The following is a 19102-nucleotide window of genomic DNA, read 5'->3' as shown; positions in this document are numbered from 1 at the left end:
TAAGAGAGAACGAACGCGACGCGATGCGACACAAGCTTAGCTAATCGTGACTCTCCTGCTGTCATTGGCTCGCTAAAAGCACGGGCTGCGTCAAACGGCATCGCTGGGGGCGATCCATGCACGTGACATCCACTTTGTGGAGACCGTTCCTTCCGTCTGGTTCCAAGGGACTGGACGCAGCCGTGGAAGGGGCCGCCGCCTACGGTACGGATACCGTGCCACGGCCCACGGCCCACGGTGTCACGGTGCCCGTCGGTTGGAGGGTCGCCGCTGCCGGTCGGGGGGCAGGACCTGGCCTGGGTCGCAGCGCAGATAGGGGGAAGGTGTCCCGAAGCCAATGGCAGCAGGCAGGTGCAAGCGCACTCAGTGACTGCCCGGGGAGGGCAAGCACGTCAACCCAACAGCAGCTGCATCTTCCTTCTGTTGTCTCCTTCCCTCGAGACGATGGACCACGTGCAGTTCATCCCGCATCCATCTGCATTACTCAATGTCATTTGTTTTATTCTGTTCATTTCCGTTTCTCTTGCATTAAAAAGTTTCATCAACTCAGGTGATCACCCGGGGAGGCTGAGAGACCCCGTCTCGGCCCAAACGGATCAGGCCCTTTGGCCCCAACCGGAACCAACCCTGGCCCCTGTGAGCAGGTCACGATGCATCTGCCCCCTTGCTCCCGCCAGAGTCCAGCCCCTGAACCGGCATCGGCTTCTCCAGAGAATTCCCATCTGGAGAAAGCTGGAGAGAAAGAGCACCATCGTGGGTTTGTTTTCTGGGACTCACCGCTTTTGCTGGACCACATCCCGCCATCACCCTTAGTGGTGGTTGACGGGCTGAGGCTTGCGTTGACAGAGATCATGTCTGCAACTGAAACCGTTTCATTTTACTCAACAAAGCACTCATCTGGGATTCTCACTCACCATATTGATCACAATTGATCACACGAAGAAATTTCAGAAGACGCGAGAAATGTTCATATCCTCCAGTAGTATTAATTCTATCAAAATAGTCCACTCATAATCGCTGCATCATCTCAGGTCTATCCCATCTGTAACAGGTCTATCCCATCTAGGTTCAAAATCCCATCTATCCATATCATGAAAGCCGTGAAGTTTTTTGGTTGTTGCATGTAGTAAAACAAACGTCAGACCTCTTTAGTCGACGTACTTGGGGAGCGTAGCCATGACACCGTCCTTGGCAATCAACTCCATCGCCTTGGCGACCTCGTTCACGAAGCGCTCGTCGCCGCGCAAGTCATCACCAAACAGGTGCTTGATCGTCAGCAGCTGGCCCGGGTGGTTGCCGCCCGCCTTCGCCAGCGCCTGCAGCTCCTCCTTCATCGGGTCATCGACCTCAAAGTTCTCGCCCTTGTCGTCCACGCCGTTGATGTAGCGGAACCACGCGCCCGCCACGAAGCACAGCCTCCTGAACGGGCCGGTAACCCAGATCTGCTCCGCGATCGACGGCATGATGAACTGCGGGATCTTGCCCGACGCGCCCAGCGCCACGCGCGGGATGCCGTCCATGATGGTCGGGTTCGAGAACCGCTCCATCAGCGTGTTGCAGTACTCGTCGATATCGACCCCCGCAATCTCGGGCAGCAGAGGCTTCACCTCCTGCTGCATCATCTGCCACACAAACTGCCTGTAGACGGGGTGCTCCATCACCTCGTGCACGTACTTGAAGCCCGCCAGCTGGCCCGGGTACGCCATCGCCGAGTGGCTCGCGTTCAGCAGGCGCAGCTTGTGCTTCTCAAACTGCTCGACCTCGTGCACGCCCTCGACGACCTGCACGCCGACCTTCTCGAACGGCGGGCGCCCGTCGCTGAACTTGTCCTCGATGACCCACTGCATGAACGGCTCCGTGACGACCGGCCACGCGTCCTCGACGCCGAACTTGGCCGCCAGCGAGGCGATATCCGCCTGGGAGGTGCTCGGCGTGATGCGGTCCACCATCGCGTTCGGGAACGCGCCCTCCGCCGCGATCCACTCCGCCACCGCCGCGTCCCCGCGCAGCCGCGCGAACGACTGCAGCATGTGCCGAGTGATGCTGCCGTTCTTCTGCATGTTGTCGCAGCTCATCACGGTGAAGGGCTTCAGGCCCGCGGCGTGGCGCCTCGCCAGCGCGGCGTACAGGAAGCCGAACGTGCTCACGGGGGCGTCGCCGTTAGCAAGATCGTGCACGATGTCCGGGTGGTCGGCGTGCATCTCGTGCGTGTTCTCGTTGTAGTAGTACCCGCTCTCAGTGATCGTCAGGGACACGATGTGGGTGTCCGGGCTGGCCATCTTGGCGATGACGGCCTCGCGGTCGTCGGGGGCGTAGAGGAAGCCCGTGATGCTGCCGACGACGTTGGCGAAGCTGCCCTTTGCGGAGCGCTCGATGACGGTGTAGAGGTGGTCCTGGGCCTCGAGGACGTCGCGCATGGCGGCGTCGTTGGGGCGCAGGCCGACGCCGCAGATGGCCCAGTCGCGCAGGTCGTGCTTCTGCATGAGCTGGTCGACGTAGACGGCGAGATGGGCGCGGTGGAAGCCGCCGACGCCGACGTGGACGATGCCGTGCTTCACGCCATCGCGGGCGTAGGTCGGCGTCTTGACGCTCCTCTCACCCTGCTGCGAAGCGAACGTGGACAAGTTGGCGCTGGTGAGCTTGAGGGACTCCGTGCTGTGAGGCATTCTAAAGGACTTTTTTTGGGACTTGTTTTCGCTAGATGAACAAAAGATGATAATGAAATGAGATGACGGGTGTTTCTGCGGGCGGAGAGGACGAAGAATTAAGGGGGACGAGGACACTGAGGGGTTATCGTGAGTCGCAGCAGGAGGAGGTTGTTGAATGATTGAGAAACAGAACACCACAGCTCACCGCCGATTACCCCTGAGGTCAGCCCTTTTTAAACCAGGCAGGTCACAATCCGGAATAAGTTCGGGCACCGAGTTTTACGGAGGCCTGGGCCTGACCTGCTGGAGGGCGAAAAAGCACGTTCCCGTTCCAGCCAGGTTGTTGAGCAAAAAAAAAATCAAGCACCTTTGATGGATCCGCAATTCAACTTCCCCATTGTTAGTGTCGGGGATCAAGGTGGCGGAGGAGGGTCCCCAAGGTCGCTCCCCGTGTCCACGAGGCCGCAGGTGTGTGGGTGGTGTGTGCTACCCGTCGATGGATACACAAGTGGTGTGTGCTTTCAAAGATGGGTGCCCGCCCTGCTTCACAGTGTTCACCTTGGATTTAAATCGGGTCCCCCGGTGGCGGCTCTGTGGGAACCCTTGAGGAAGCTAGAATTTTTAAAACTGGGACAAGAGGCGGTCTAGTGATTATCTAAGGGCCCCCGGTTTGTGGAGTTCTGGCTTCTTCTCTGTTCTTTCTTATCAGGATATGACGCAAGGATTGTAAAAATAGGCTTATTGCCAATGTCGTGGTTTCAATGTCGGTTTCTGCCCGAAGGTTGGCCCCAAAAAAAGGGTCCTCTTGGCGGCCGCAGCAGACGGGATGCAACATCACATGTTTAAGGTGCGCAGTGCAACATCGTATTCTCAACCTCACTTGTGGTGGCTGAGGAGATGCTGAATTCGCCCTGGAGAACCCAATTGAATAGTGCTTGAAGACCTTTGTGGTGTCTGAGTCAGGTTGTCGCCGTTGGACACGTTGGTGCTCTGACTGAACCGGATGTTCAACATCAGACGACCAATATCCACATCAAAACCACCGAGACATGAGCAACGAGAAGCGACAATTGTCAAGTAAAGCAAGCAGGACTGTATCAAGAGAAAATCCATCTTATACTTGATGTGGCGCTTGAGTTCTCCTTGAAGACTTCCATATTCTTAGCCGGCATCTCTCGCTACCACCGTCGCAATATGAACTCTCCAAGCTTCACGCCTGTCACAGGAACGAACATGATGTAGTGCAGAGCACAACGCAAAGCTTCTAGTATTCCCATCATGCTAACATTGCACCTATCAAGACAGCTGCGCCTACTCTGTGGAGACTGCATGGAAAAGAGAACACAAATTGCCATCCGCAATCAGCTCAGTTCCCGCCACAATCGCTTCTTCATATCCTTCACTGGCGCGTACCACTGGCCATGATCTGTGTCAACCTCCACAAAGTTGATCCATTCGCAGGTTTCAAACGCTGTCCACACCTCAGAGGGGATTGAGATGTCATTAATCTCCTCGTCATAAGCCAGCTCTTCCGGTATGTAGAAGCGGGTGGGGCGTTTCTTATGGTCGTCACCTTGGCCCTCATTCTTCCCGTTTGTATCCGCTTCAGTCTCGTCTTCGTCTTCCTGGCTGTCCTCCTGGTTTTCGTTGTTCTGATTGCTGTCGTTCTGGTTGCTGTCGTTCTGGTCGTTTTCGTTGTGCCGATGCTCGTCCTGCTGGTCTGTATTCTGCTTGTTGTTGCGCTCGCTCTCTTCCTCCACTTCGTACTCGTACTCGTCCGCTGTATAGTCGTCCTCTTCGCACAACTCCGCCTCGCACACATTCTCTCCGTAATTTTCCAAATCGTTCTTATCCTGTCCGTACTCATCTTCTTCAAACTCGGTCTCATCGTGCTCGTAATCACCATAGTCTTCCACTTCGTAGTCTTTCACGTCGTCCTCGTCGTCTTCATCTTCATCATCGCCGTCATCGTCTTCATCCTCTTCGCTCTCTTCATCCCCGCTCACTTCGCACACCTCGCCCTCATCCACGTTATCTTCTTCCTGCTCCAAAGGGTCCTCTTCTACATCCAAGTCATCTTCAGCTTGGTCGCGAGAGTCGCCCTTGCCATCGTGGGAGCCACCATTTTCACTCTCGTCATCCGAAGAAAAGCACAAGCCGGCGAGAGGGTCAATGTCCTCTTCATCGCTCTCGCCGGTCAGTGACTTAGCCCACCACTCCAGGTCATCCGCAATAACGCTCGCGTCTCCGGCCAAGTGTAGTTTTTCCAAAGATGAGGGAATAGTCCGAAGCACACTGCTTTGTATGTCGTCGCCGAAGCAAGCACAGTTGATCCAAAGTCCTTGGATACGCCAAAAATCGTCAAAGGAGTCGATGTAAGGAGGAGGAAGACGGTGATGTTGACCTCCATCGTAAACGAAGCTCAAACAGAGAATTTCAAGGCTTGAACGGTGCTTCTTCAACGCCTGAAGGATTGTACCTGGACTTGGTATATCTGGCATGTCCACAACGTCGGGGTGTAGATGAACCTTGTGAGAGATGTGCAGTTGGAAATGAGGTCTGTGAGAGTCGACGTGTCGATGCCCCTCAACTCCCTTGGTGCTAGGGACGTGATGGTGGAGGACCAGGCGAGAGGGTTGTGTATCTGGCAGTCGCGGAAGTACACTGACGCTTGTGTTCGCATAGAGAATAGCCCCTCGAAGTCTCCAGGCATTTGATTATCAAAGGCCCAGGAGGATGAGATGGCAACGGAATGCAGATGGAGGATTGGACGTTTTTCGCCTCCGCTTGCCCTCAGCTCTTGGACGCGACGCAGAATATGGGTAATCGCCATCAGCGATATAGCGGGGAGTTCGATGGTGAGATCTCGTATGTTCCGAAGGTGAAGGATGAGAAGTCCAAGCAAAAGCCCTTGCAGGAAATAAGGCTTAAATCCGTCCTTGGTTGTCAAAATCTTCCCAATAATGTGGCTTGGCGTGTCGCCGGGTAGTGCGAATGTCTCTTTCCAGATATCAAAACCAACTCCCTGTGCTGTTTCCTCGAGAAGCTGCATATCGCGTTGATGGCTGGGATTGCTCAAGTCGAAAGGCTCACAGGCATGGTCGTGCGAAGGCATCTTGACGAACAGCTTTCGGACAACATTGCACGACGCTGCCGGATTGTGGAGAAAAAGTCGCAGTAGTTGGAGCAGTTGTCGAACCCCGTGGCCGCCAGTCCAATCACAAACACCGAGTGATCTCAATCGCTCTGATAACAGGGCTTGGTTATAGACCTTCGTAGTGTATGAGAAGTTGACAAGCGAATACCATTTCTCGTTTTGGGACGCATACACTTCCCAGACCCAGTCGTGTTCGGGGCCGTGATCTAACATTAGCTCCCCGGGCCAGTCGGGACAAAGGAAAGAGCCGATGTGTCTAATCATTTCCGGTGGAAGGTCGGAAAGTTTCGCCATGTTGGTACCGGGGGATTGCGTCGGCCGTGGAGACTCGGGTGGAAATCGGCAGGTGTCTGAAAATTGTTAGACGGAAACGATCGTGGAGAGTGAAACCAGGTACCGAGGAGATCTTGTTTGCATTCGTTACCGCTGTTGTGGAGAGAAATCGATCCGCGTTGTTTGCGCGTCGGGAATCGGCAGCTCGTGAAATGGTGGAAGTGAAGGAAGTTTGAGGAAACCGCTTGTTTGTGCGCGGCGACTTCGTTGCGTGGGTGTGCTTTTTGATCGCTGCCGCCGTCGTCGTCACTGTGCGATAGAAGAGCGAAGCTGAAATCCGAGGGGTGATTTGAGAAAATCAACGTGGAGTGAAAGTCAACTGTCGAGGTGAGTTGTGCAAACACCGCTGTTCCATGATCACGTGATATACTTGACGTTGAGATGCGATGGCAGGAAGGAAGGCTCCAGCGGGTAGGCGTGGGTTCCTTCCTGCCTTTTTGGGTCGTAGGGTTAAAGCCATCAACACTCTCCAAGTCATTTTTGTTATCGGTCGCAAAGAATGTGCTATGTGCAGAGAAAAGCTTCCATCTGGTATTTAATTCTAAGCAGGTACTAACACAACTCCATTTCTCAGTCTGAAGCAAGACCCAGCACCCTGCCCGCGGTCTGATCTTTGTCTGTGACCTTGCGCTTGTGATTATCTAGCTAAAAGATACCGGGCAAAGGGGAAGGGGCCTCAAAGAAGTCAACCCATTTGCTGTCCCGAAAAGCTTCATGAACCTCATGGTCAAAGTTGTCCAAGCCGATGTCCCAAGCCAGATGCTCTGGAATATGGACATAGTCATTGTCATTGTCGTCTTCCTCGTCGTCTTCCTCGTCGTCTTCCTCGTCGTCTTCCTCGTCGTCTTCCTCGTCGTCTTCCTCGTCGTCTTCCTCGTCGTCTTCCTCGTCGTCTTCCTCGTCGTCTTCCTTGTCGTATGCCTCGTCGTATGCCTCGTCGTATGCCTCGTCATCTCTCTCGTCATCCTGTTCATCAAAGCGTTTCCCCGAAAGTATCTCGGCCCAGCGCAACATGTCGTCCTCAAGGATGTCAACGCTGCCAGCCAGATGAATTTCGTCAGACGCTGGGTGTCGTTGATGAGTTGGCAGACGGTCGACAGCGTAATCCCCTTGACATCTCTGAATACCAGCGACGTGATGTTCGGGGCCCATGGCAGAGGCGCGTCTAGAATGCAGTTGCAGAAGTATATCGATGCATGGGGTCTGAAATCGAATAGTGTCTCAAAACCCGTGGGCTGAATGTCGTTAAAGTTCCAGTTTCTGACCGCAATGCTTTCAAGGTGAAGGATCGGTTGCATATCGTTGTCGACTGCCCTCAGTTTCTGAACAAGACGCAGCAGCTGGGTCACAGCCATGTGCGACGCTGGCGGAAGTATGATGCTTAGGTCTCGGATATTTGGGAGGTTGAGGATGATCAGACCGACCAGAAACCCCTTCAGGGAATGTGGTACATGTATCAAGACTTCTCCGATGCTCCAGCCTACCATATCGTCGTTCCAAGCGAGCGTTTCCCTCCAGATGTTGATGCCAAAGCAGAGGGCTGCTTCCTTGAGAAGATCCATATCGCGTTGACAGACATGGTCCAAGCCGGAAGATCTTCCCGTATGTTTGTCAGAGTAAAGGCCAATGAATGGTTTCCGAACGGCACTAGGCGATGACGCCGGATTGTGCAGCAAGTAGCGAAGCAACTTGAACAGCATTCGAAGCTCGTTTCCGCCAGTTCGGTCAAGAACCCCAAGCGAGCGCACCAGCTCGGGCGCAAGGCCAAGGTGTTAGGCTTTCGAAGTGTACGAGAAGTTGAGTAGAGATGCTCGGTTGGCGTTGTGGACTTTTCGAATATCGTGGACCCATTCCCAGCCCTCATCGTGATCCAAAAGCAGTGCGCCGGGCCAGTCAGGGCGAAGAAAGGACGCGATGTGGCGAACCAGCTCCAGCGGAAGGTCTGAAAGCTTGGCCATGAGGGCGTCGAGGACGATTAGGTGGTGCTTGTGAGGGGTGCAGGATTGCGTCGGCGGTTGAAAGGTCGAGCAGTAAATGGCAGGTACCTATGACCAAATATCTTGGTTAGAGGAGAACAACAACGGAGAGGGAGACTGGGTACCAATGAAAAGGGTTCGTTGCACACGCTGTGGCCGTTGCTGGCAGAGACCAATCTTCGCCGTGTGCGCTTTGGCGATCGATAGCTTGAGAAATGTCGAGGAGAAGCTGGAAACCGGCTATCTTCAGGGCGATAACTTTCTCTGTATCTTCGTGTGTCTTAGACGTTATTGTCGCAGTCACCTCTGTGTTGCTGGTAGATTGATTTGAGATAAAATCTTGAGTCTGATAGCCTGGTGATTTGCAAAAATCAGCCCCCGCGCTAAAGTTGTGTTGAGAGGGAAGGTGAAGAAATTGCGCTGGGCTAAGGTCATGTGGGAGGTGTCGCACTTCAATCTGAGAAAGGAAGGAAGGCTCCAGTACCTGAACGTAGCTTCCTTCTTGCTTCTCGTATTGTACGGTCGAAGAAAGCTGCCGCATGACCACAAAGAAAGAAAAGTTATTCAAGATCAATAGGCATCCACCGACGCAGGCCCAGTGACACCAAAGGACCGACCATGAAGAACGATGGTACTCATTGTCTATGACACAGCAACAATCCTCATCTGCCTCAATTCTCTCACCTCAAAACACTGTCCTCATCCAACCATGACTTTTGCTAGCTGGGCAGTGTCTATCATGAACGCTTGTAATCAGTATATCCGACTGTGCGCGACCCCCTTTCTTTTCCTGTCGTTCCATCGTCTATCATTGTTGTTGTATCTATCGCCGTCGTCGCCTATCGCCATCTATCGTCATCGTCCATCGTGGTCACTATCCATCGAGATCATCATCTATCGTTGTCGTCTAACATTATCATCATTTTCGCTATCCCTATCGTCTTCTTTACTACTATCGGCCCAACCGACGGGCGTCATTCTCTTGTTGTCGTATGTATCCGCTTGTCAAGGCCTACTTGTCTCCGTCTTCTCCTGCCTATCCATCTCCGAACCAGGCAAATCCAGCAAGATCGTGCCTACCACGTAGCAGGGCGTGGATCAACTGTCGTTCGCACCGGGACGTACTCCGCGAACGCCTCCTCAAGCTCATCGTCCCACTGTCTCCTGCTCAGACCAATCTCCCGTAGATTTCTCAGACCTCCCATCTTGATGCGTTGGACCATGTCCAGCAGACTTTGTCGGATCGGGCGCACTCCTCCAGCTAGGTGCAAACGCTTCAACGACTCAGGAAGACTTGGGAGAAAGGTCTCGAAGACCTCATGTTCTGCCAAGTTGCTGTCATCTGTGTCGCTCTCATTACTGTTGTGGCCCTGACTTTCGCTGTTATCGATGTTATCTTCTTCGTCGTCATCAGCGAAGGTGCATGTAGTGATCCATAGCTGCTCCAGACTGGGCAGGTCGCCAAGCGTCGCAATGCGATCATATACACGCTGGTCTTGCACGTAGTGCCAGGTGCTTAGGTCCAGACAAAGGGTGACCAAAGTCTTGTATTGGTCCCGTATGGCATCCATGATTGCATTGAGATCCGAGGACGACATCATCCGAGCTACGAATCGAACGCAGACAAGCTTCCTCAGGGCTAGACAGTTGCGAACCGTCTTAACCAGGAGAGGTACCTCCATGTGAACTTTGTCGAGCACCAAAGAAGTGACAGTAGAAACATTGAAATGCTGGCGGAGGACGGAGTTGTGGAAGCATCTTTCAGAACCGGGTTTCGTCCACAGACATGGTTCCAGTTCTTCGATGTACTCCAACCCTAAATCGCTAATATTGAGAGCTTGAAGGATAGGAATAGACAACGGTGTGGGTGTGTTTGAATTGGGATTCTGGTGAGTTCGAGCGACCGAGAGAACCTGGGCCATGGTTCGCAGCGTTGGTTGCTCCACACTAAGTGTGAGCTCCTGGAGACTTGGAAGGCGAATAAGAATGAGCGCAACGCAGTAACCAATGAGGTAACGAGACGGCACAGCAGCGGTCGAGTCGAGAGATTCGAGACAAGGCACATCAAGGCTCATGGGCCCGAATGAATCCAGTAAAGTAGCCACCTTCGCTTCATAAAAGTCTATGAAATCCCTGGTCACTGTTGGATGTCGTGCGTGGACGTAAAGATGTCGGATAGAGGTGCGTACAGTGTTGTTGCAGTCGATAAGTCGGAGAAGCGATACCATCCTCTTCAATGCCGTTCTTTCGTAAAGCTTGTGGATTCCGGCGATGGTGTAATTTTGCTCAACTGAAGCTCGAGTGAAGGCTCTGTGAGAAAGGGCAAAGCTCGCTAAAGCGTGGCGCTTCTGACTGTTTTCGTGAAGAAGATCGCTGACGGTGAATGCAGTGTCGTAGTAATCTCCTGCCGATGCTTTCTCATGGCCTGTCGCGACTGACAGCTTGCCATCAAATCGAGGTCGAAGAATCTTGATAATCATGAGAATTATCTCGGGAGGAAGGTCAGTCAGCTTCGCCATCTTGGATTGCCGATCGCTGGCGAGCAAGGTCCAGTCAACAGGGACGCAAATGGGGGAAGCGGCGTCGATTCTGGCGAGTCGCACGGCTACAAGAAAGTTAGCAGAGAAACGGTAGGGGTAGCGATAAAGATAGCGACGAACGATGAAAGACGACGACAAAGGACGATGACGATGGACACTGCCGGGATAGCCACCTGGCGCTGCCTGGCCAGCAAAATTCTTCCGAGCACGCAGGATCGTCAGGCTCGGAAGAAGTCGTACTTCGATTCCTGGCAACGGCGTGAAGTTTGCTTCGTCGATTGACAGGTTGTGCGTGTTGTTATTCTGGAGTGGTGGTGGGACAGGAAAGTGATGTCGGTAGGTGCCCGAAGGTGAGTGTGAGATTGTGGAGAGTGGAAAGTCCACTACGTGAAAGTCGAACGCAGTGGAAGGACTTCCCTCCTACATACCACCCCACCGGCACCCACTGTTAGTGCCGCGCTGGGTCCGCCACCCTAACACTAACACCACCAAATCTACCCCCCACGACCAGAACCCTCGCCCGCGATGGCCTCACAGCCAGCCGCGGGCCCCTCGCAGGGCCCTAACGGCCTCCTACTCTCTATGCATAACCTGCCGAAGACCCCTCCCCCCCCTACCTCCCTACCCCCGCGCCCGAGGGGCCTCACGCCCCCCCCTATCCGGCCCCTGGGAAGAGGGCCACGAACGGCCACTGCCGCCCTTCAGCAAGCCCGGGAAGGCCGGGCCCTCCAAGATGAGGCCCTAGACCTCCTCGCAAAAGGTCTAGATGCCCTCATTGGGACGGCTCCAGCACGTCTGAAGGCTACAGCTCAAGACCTTATCAACTCTTTTGCCAGATTTGCAACCTCAGAAATTTCTGGACCCACCCCTAGCCCCGGCCCCGGAAAAACATACGCCCAAGCCGCCGGAGGCTCCACTAGAGGCGGACCCCTCTCCGGCCCCACCCCCGGCCCCAGGCCGAACCGAACAACAGGCCGGCAGGCCACCAACAACACAAACAAACCAAAACAGACCCAGGACCTCCGCCTACTAGTCCGGCTCCCTGCAGAACATATCCCTACGTCCAGAACCCTAGCCCCCCACTCAGTCAAGATGGTAGTAACAAAGGAGCTCAACCTACAGCCGCAGGACCTAGTTGAGGTCCGCCATACTGCTACAGGCTTCTCACTCCGGCCCCAGAACAAGGAAATCCAGGCCCTACTCCTCCAGAGGGCCCCTGAGATCAAGAACTGTCTCACAGCTGAAAAGGTGGAGGTGCCTACAAAGTGGTATCAGTACAACATCCCATTCTGCCCCCTCTACTTCACAAGCCTTGATGGTAGTAGGGTAGGCTTAGAATCTGAAATAGAGGAGGAGGTCCTTCTAAGGACAAAGCAAAGACTTCTCTCCTGGCGCCCAACCCGGGATAGCCCTAACCTAGCTACAGCCACGCAAAGCCTGATTATTGCCCTCCCTCAAGAGGTTAAGGAAGGCTTCCGCCTGTTTGGCCAGTCAGGCCCTGCCCGTCTGCTTCCCCCAAGGAAGCATACCCCTAAGCGACACTCTCCTGGCTGCCAGGGCTTTCACTCAAACCGCTTTTGCACCAGGCAAGCCCTCTGCGAGAACTGCAGCAAGCCCTTAGATACTCATGAGGCTGGGCTATGCCTAGCCAGATCTAAGTGTGCTAACTGCTATGGGCCCTTCCCATCAAGCCATACAGACTGCCCAGCTAGACCTTTACTAGTGAATGGGAGCCTCACTATCCCAACTCAGAAGGAACTACGAGGGATCAGAAAAGCTGGAGAGGAAGCAACCAAGAACCTCTCTACCAGTCAGACCTGCCCCCCAGGAAGCACACAACAAGCTAAAGCTAGGCTAAGCGCTACACAGAGGCAACAGCTGTCATCAAAGCGCCCTCGCCCCCCCACACCTACACAAGACTCAATTGTTGTTGCAGATACTGCTAGCATAGCTGGAAGCAGCAGCAGTATGGATGAGGATGAAACTGAGGACTCTGATGCCCTCCCCCTAACTAACCGCCCTATCCGCCCGCTTCCAAGCAGCAGCAGAAGCCAGAGGGTAGCACAGAAGCCTGACTATAACGTTATTAATGCCTATACCCACCTCGACCTCGACTCAGAGCAGTAGGCTCAGAACGGCTACCCCACGGGTACTACGGGTCGCCCAGTGTAACGTGGGGAAGATAAGTCCAGCTCACACAGCTCTCCTAGAGCTCTGCTGGGCAGATCAGATCGATATAGTACTGATCCAGGAACCCTGGATAGGCTATAGAGATAAGATGCAAATTAACACACACCCAGGCTATAACTCTTATGTGCCAGTAGACTTCTGGAACAGCAGGGACACAAGGCCTAGGGTTATGACCTATACACGTAAAGGTCTAAGGCTGCAAATACAACAACAAAGACCTACCCAATCAAGGGATATCCTATGGGTTAAGGTTGGTAACTTCACTATCACAAACGTCTATAGGCCACCAGGCGAGCCTATAAACCATACAACAAGTACCCTCCTAGGCTATCAACCGCTAGCAGGAACTCTTATAGCTGGGGACTTTAACGCGCACTGCCCATACTGGGAACCTGGCTCCCGAAGCCGGAACCGGGGAGACGACATCGCGGAATGGGCTGAAGGCCACGATCTTGAGTTTATTGGGGAGGTTGGAGCTGCTACCCACACTCATGGGCACACCCTCGACCTAACCTTCTCAAACATCCCCTTTGCTGAGGCCTATATTAGCCCACATATACACCCAGGGGCTGATCATCAAGCTATTACGACTATTATACCGATAAGCAAGGCCCAGGAACAGAGGCGTCAGACTAGCCACCCTATAGTCCCAGACTCAGCTATACTCCGGCTAGCTGACCTAGTTAAGCTGGGGATCCCAGCCCTACCTACCCTAAGGGATACACCTACTCCAGCAGAAATAGACACTCTAGCTACCCAACTAGTCAGCCTCCTCTCTACAGCTATAGAAGCAGTAGGGAAGAGACGGACTAACCAGGGCAGGGGAGCCCCCTGGTGGACAGAAGAGTGTTCAGAGGCCCATCGAGCAGCTATTGAGGCTAGGCGACGACAAGCCCAAGAACCTAGGCTAGTAATACCACTGCCTATCCTAGAGGAGCAGAAGGCCTTTCTGACTACAGTCAGGAAGGCAAAACGCACCTACTGGGCTGCTAAGATTGAGGAGGCTGGGTCTAACCAGAACTTATACCAGATACTAAGCTGGCGTAAGTCTGGGCTAGCTATCAAGGCCCCACCTCTAATAGTGGATGGACAGGCTGTCAACAACAGTTACAATAAGGCCCAAGCCCTGCGGAAGGCCTTATTAGAGAGATTTGATGCTGCAGACGACCTACCTGGGAACCCGTTCACTGTTCCTATAGTCGCAAGGCGTCTAATACCCTGGCAGCACACAGTCAGCATAGAGGAAGTACGCCAGGCTACTCTCACAAAGGCTACAACCCCTGGGATTGATGGGATTACTACAAAGTTACTACAATCTATTTGGGGCCTTATAGCTACACCTATACAGCAGCTCTTTCAGGCCTGCGTTCAGACAGGTTACTTCCCAAGAACCTTCCGCAAGGCAGAGGTTGTTATGATCCAGAAGCCAGGGAAAACAGACTTCTCTAAGACTGGGTCCTGGCGCCCGATATCCCTGCTATCCTGCTTAGGCAAAGGCCTAGAGCGGCTGATAGCAAAAAGGATGGCCTATCTTACTATCCTAGAAGGGGTTGCCAGCCCACAGCAGGTTGGGGCATTGCCAGGGAGGGCTGCAGTCGACCTAACAACCTGTCTAACCCATGAGATCGAAAGGGCTCTAGACTTAGGGCTTACTGCAACTCTAGCAACAATGGATGTTAAGGGGGCTTTTGACTCTGTCCTACGAAATCGACTTATTCTTAGGCTACGACAGCAAGGCTGGCCTAGTAGTCTGATTAGGCTGATATTTACCTTTGCTTCTAGCCGGACCGCCCGAGTCAGGCTAGAGGAGACTACTACAGAGGACTTCCCCCTATCCTGTGGGCTCCCTCAGGGCTCTCCGCTATCCCCTATCCTTTTTCTGCTCTATATAGCTGATATCCTAGCTGATAACCAGAAGCTACGGTTCGGCTATGCAGATGATATAGGCCTGCTAGCTACTAGCCCTTCTCTAGAGGGAAACTCTGCAGCCCTTGGCCAGGAGATAACTCAGATCCTCAACTGGGGTATTGATAATAAGGTTGCGTTTGACCCAGCTAAGTGTGAAGCAATCCACTTCAGCAGGAAACATAAGCAGAGGGTAGACCTACCAGAGATACAGGCAAAGGACCTAACTATTAAGGCCTCAACTAAGCCTATACGATGGCTAGGGGTCTGGTTTGATAAGAAACTCACCTTCCGGCACCACGTCGATACAAAGGTAGCAGCAGCAAAGAAGGTAGCCCAGTTCCTACGCCATCTATCAAACACTAAAGGGGGGCTCCCAGCTGCTGCTGCCCGCCAAGCTGTTATTGCCTGTGTCCTCCCAACCGCCCTATATGGAGCTGAGACCTGGTATGCAGGTTTAAAGAGACCAGCTAGAAACAGCAGCACTACTGCTACTAGCAGCAGTGCTAATAACCAGGCAGCTACTGTTAGTACAAGGCAGAAGGGCTTAATAAAGAGGGTAGAGAAGGTTATGACAGCAGCAGCAAGGGCTATCCTACCCGTCTGGAAGACTACGCCTACTAGTAGCCTCCTTCGAGATGCTGGCCTGCCAACAGCAAAAGTAGCCCTCGAAGGGGCACGCCTACGCTTTGCTACACGCCTACAGAAGGTTGACCAACAGCACCCTTTAGTCCCTAGGCTTTCACAGCCAGGGCGGCAGCAAACAAGACTACAAAGAACAGCAGCCCTCCTACCTAGGTGCCCAAGGCCGTTACTCCTACAGCCGCAGCACCTCTCAGGACTACAAGACCCTACAGATGGACGAAGCAAGGAGAAAGCAGCTAAAGCGTTCCAAGACTGGCTTAAGACTGTGCCAGAGAACCATACGATCATCTACTCAGACGGCTCTAAAGCCCCTAACGGGGCTACAGGTTTCGGCTTTGTTATCTACCGCAGTAACAAGCGCATAGCTCAAGGGTGCAGCCGCCTCGGCATTGCAGAAGTGTTCGACGGCGAGGCAGAGGGGGCGAGGGCAGGGCTCCGGAGGGCCCTCCTGACTTCCCAAGGCCAGCCTATACACATCTGTATCGATAACACTAGCGTTATCCAGGGGATCCGAGGTGAGGCCCCGGAATCCTCACAAGCTGCCTTCCTAGAGATCCAGGAAGCAGCTAGGATACACAATATACAAACCCACTGGTCCCCAGGGCACCAAGGGATAAGAGGGAATGAGGAGGCTGATAGCCTAGCTAAGGAGGGTACAACGCTACCAGTCCCCAGAGGCCTACTAGCTACCCTAGCAGGGATCAAGCGGCTTGCTCAAGAGCGTAAACGACACCAGTATGGGAAATGGTGGAGGCAAGAGGCAGCCCCTCGCTATATACAACTAGGGCTTAAGGCTACCCTGGCCTGCCCCCCTGAACTAGCCTTACCACGGGCAATCCTACATCATCTCCTAGCAGCCCGATCAGGCCATGGGGACTTCGAACAGTATCATCAACGCTTCAACCATACAGAAGCACTGCTTACCTGCTCTTGCGGGGAGGCTAAGGAAGCAGACCATCTGGTCTACTGCCGAAAGACCTTAGTGAGGAGGCAACAGTGGCCTACCCTCTACCCTTATGGTCGCCAGGAGCCTATAGGACCTATAGGATCCCTTGAGCACTACTTCAAGGGGCTAATCACTGACCATGAAGGCTTCCAGGCCTTCCTTAGCGTGACAAACTTCTTCCAGAAGATCTGCCCGCAGTACTGAGAGATAGGCCATAACCTATACTCCGAACAAAAGTCTACCTCATAGGGGAGACCAGACTACTATAACGGAACTAGGGCACCAGTGGGAACTAGGGATGGATAGAACACGGAAGTGACTCACGAGTAAGATCTGGAGGACGGGAGGGACAGCGTGTACTGTATAGTATATAGCGAGAACCTACGGCCCTCCACGCCACATACCCTTCGGGAGGTCGGCCGCAAGGGCGGCTGCGCCCTTGCCGCCACGGCGTTAAATACAAAACAAACAAACAAACGAACGCAGTGGAAGGCGCGAATGATGAAGCAGGCAACGAAATAGGAAAGTGCAATCGGGCAAGACTAGAACGTAGGTTGTTTTCTAAAATGCTTTCCTGCTTCGAAATTCTTTGCGACTTTTGATTTCAGGGGTTCCAGAGACAAACCTATTTCACTGAGGTTTCCAAGAGTCTACGTGATGAACGTGTCAATCTCAGGATTTACGCCATGAGCTTTTCACGTTCTGTTGCACCACCTCAACCTCGTTACTTCCAGCTGGCATATGGACGCGATTTTACTCAGTAACCTATTTGATAAACGTCGTAGAATGGTGTTATTGAATTTGACTGCGATACCTAAGTTGCGGAGTTTCTAGTAAATTTATTGCTTGCGGCTACCAAAAAGCTGGGGTTTGACTAGATGTTTGACTAGAATTCACGCATAACAGAACTCCCCTTCTCCTCAACATTTCATGGTTCCATATCAAACATGTGAATTCTGAATCAGAATATTGAAAACACAACGCATCGTTCCCTACTAGAGATCTTCTCTTCAGGGATCAAGTATGTGGACTTTTTGGAAGTCACACCGGCGACATGGAAGACCTTGAACAACGGTGGGATAGTCCTCAAGAAAGGGATGTATGTTATACTTGCATCCAATGCTGCTTCGCTCCAGACCTCTTTGTGAATATTCTTGTCCCAGAGAGCATCGGTAATGATCCACCGTAGTGTGCTTGCCGAAAGACTCAGCCTCCTCAATGCCGTGAACTCCCCCAAACAGCGCAGGGAGCCATGATCTCTCCGGTAAATGAAGCTGGGGAAATCGAGGCATAATGTCTTCAGAGTGGCAGTGTGCTTTTTAAGCATGCCAATCGTATCCCCAGGACTAGGTATCGCAGACGAAACTGATCCACTCATACCGCTGTAGATGAACGTGAACTTTTCCAATGCCTGACATCTGCTCAAAACGTGATGAAGTTGCGATTTTGAGATGGAGCAGCCGCTCAGTACGATCGAGCCTAGGTTTGGTGCGATGTCTGCGAGAGCATCTCCTACCTCGAAGCCATGTATGAAAACCTCCGCTCCAGCATTCCAAGAAAAGAGAGCCCCGAATCCAGGGTCAATCAGCGCTACCGAGCCCGTCTTAGCCGCATCCCAGGAGTCTCGCCCTATGGCCAGAGATCGGAGGGTTAAAAATTCGCGAATCCTGTTTCCTTTTCCGTCCTGTTGCGGCTTACGAATGACCTGTGAGGCAAATTCCGTGATTCCTTAAAGTAAACGCGTCGGAAGTGATAGTGCCAAGTGTTTCACACTCTTGAATTTCAAAAGTATGATGCCGATGAGATGCGCGAAGAATCGTACGAAGCCTTTTCTAGAGAGGGCTCTGCACCACGTCCCGCTCTGCGGGTCATAGAAGCTGTTCGACGTTGGCGCCCGGAAGGCCTCGAGACCCATCGACGACGCCACACTATCCATTGCTGCAACATCGTCCACTGATACTTTTTGTTGATAGCAGGCATCCCAAAACCCGATATAGAGCTGTTGAACCGATTTTGGGTTTAGTGCGCCAGTATGAGCACGTCGGAGTAAGGAAACCAATCTGCGCGTAATTTGCCAAGCTGTCCGCTTGTGTACTTCGATGGAGCCTTGTAATTCATGAACACTCATATTCCGATACGTCTTGCATGTTGCAGAGAAGTTAAAGAGTGCGTGCCGACTGGCTTTAGCGCGGCAAGCAATGCTGATTCTGCCATTGATTTCTTTTGCAATGAGTTCTTTGCCTCCATAGTCCGTGCGAAGAAAGGAACAGATATGGAGGATCAACTCAGGGGGAAGGTCTTGGATAAAACCCATGGTAAAGGGTCGTTTAGATTGAGGTCGTGGTCAGGAGTGGGATTTTGCAAATGTGAGGAACCAGTTTTGGCGGACGAAGAAAAGCAGAATCAAAGAGGTTGGAAAAGGCACCCTCGGCTTTTATTTTGAAGATTTGGTGGCGCTAAAAGTTTAGGAAAGAAAAATGTGACACCTTTCGTACCTTCATGTGGCGGCCTAACACATGATCAAGGCTTTACGATGGTTTTCGAGGCGTTCTCAACATTGATTTCAGATCGCTACATGTATTCGAAAGGGAAGTCCATACCGTCTTAAGCGTAAAAGGTGCAGGTTGGGTTCATGAGCTAAACACTTCATAAGAAATAGACATTTGGCAATGTTAATGGTGTATATTTAACCAAAATACGTATACATGTCACCGAAATCTAATATCTGTAAAAGTTCAAGCTCGCTCGACCATGCTCTCTAG

General features: G+C 52.8%; 4 protein-coding genes across 4 annotated transcripts; all 4 read right to left on the bottom strand.

The window, feature by feature from the left end:
• Positions 1-1148: 1148 nt before the first annotated feature.
• On the bottom strand, positions 1149-2666 carry CGGC5_v007111 (Mannitol 2-dehydrogenase; the record flags this gene model as incomplete). Its single annotated transcript, XM_032024392.1, has 1 exon — positions 1149-2666. One exon carries the CDS (start codon positions 2664-2666, stop codon positions 1149-1151), a length of 1518 nt encoding a protein of 505 aa, XP_031878996.1.
• A 1343-nt stretch (positions 2667-4009) lies between these two features.
• On the bottom strand, positions 4010-5149 carry hmu (Halomucin; the record flags this gene model as incomplete). The annotated part of the gene is made up of 1 exon (XM_032024389.1): positions 4010-5149. The coding sequence occupies one exon, from the start codon at positions 5147-5149 to the stop codon at positions 4010-4012; it is 1140 nt and encodes a 379-aa protein (XP_031878925.1).
• A 1634-nt stretch (positions 5150-6783) lies between these two features.
• Positions 6784-7290, bottom strand: CGGC5_v007109 (uncharacterized protein; the record flags this gene model as incomplete). Its single annotated transcript, XM_032024388.1, has 1 exon — positions 6784-7290. The coding sequence occupies one exon, from the start codon at positions 7288-7290 to the stop codon at positions 6784-6786; it is 507 nt and encodes a 168-aa protein (XP_031878926.1).
• Positions 7291-9190: 1900 nt separating this feature from the next.
• On the bottom strand, positions 9191-11242 carry CGGC5_v007108 (uncharacterized protein; the record flags this gene model as incomplete). The annotated part of the gene is made up of 3 exons (XM_032024386.2): positions 9191-10719; positions 10775-10833; positions 11232-11242. 3 exons carry the CDS (start codon positions 11240-11242, stop codon positions 9191-9193), a joined length of 1599 nt encoding a protein of 532 aa, XP_031878924.2.
• Between the last annotated feature and the right edge of the window lie 7860 nt (positions 11243-19102).

This window comes from Colletotrichum fructicola (assembly GCF_000319635.2).
Source record: "Colletotrichum fructicola Nara gc5 chromosome Unknown KSG_Nara_v1_contig04, whole genome shotgun sequence".
In the NCBI taxonomy this organism is placed as follows: domain Eukaryota; kingdom Fungi; phylum Ascomycota; class Sordariomycetes; order Glomerellales; family Glomerellaceae; genus Colletotrichum; species Colletotrichum fructicola.
The sequence above is the reverse complement of the archived record's forward strand: the minus strand, read 5'-3'. Positions and strand labels throughout refer to the sequence as shown.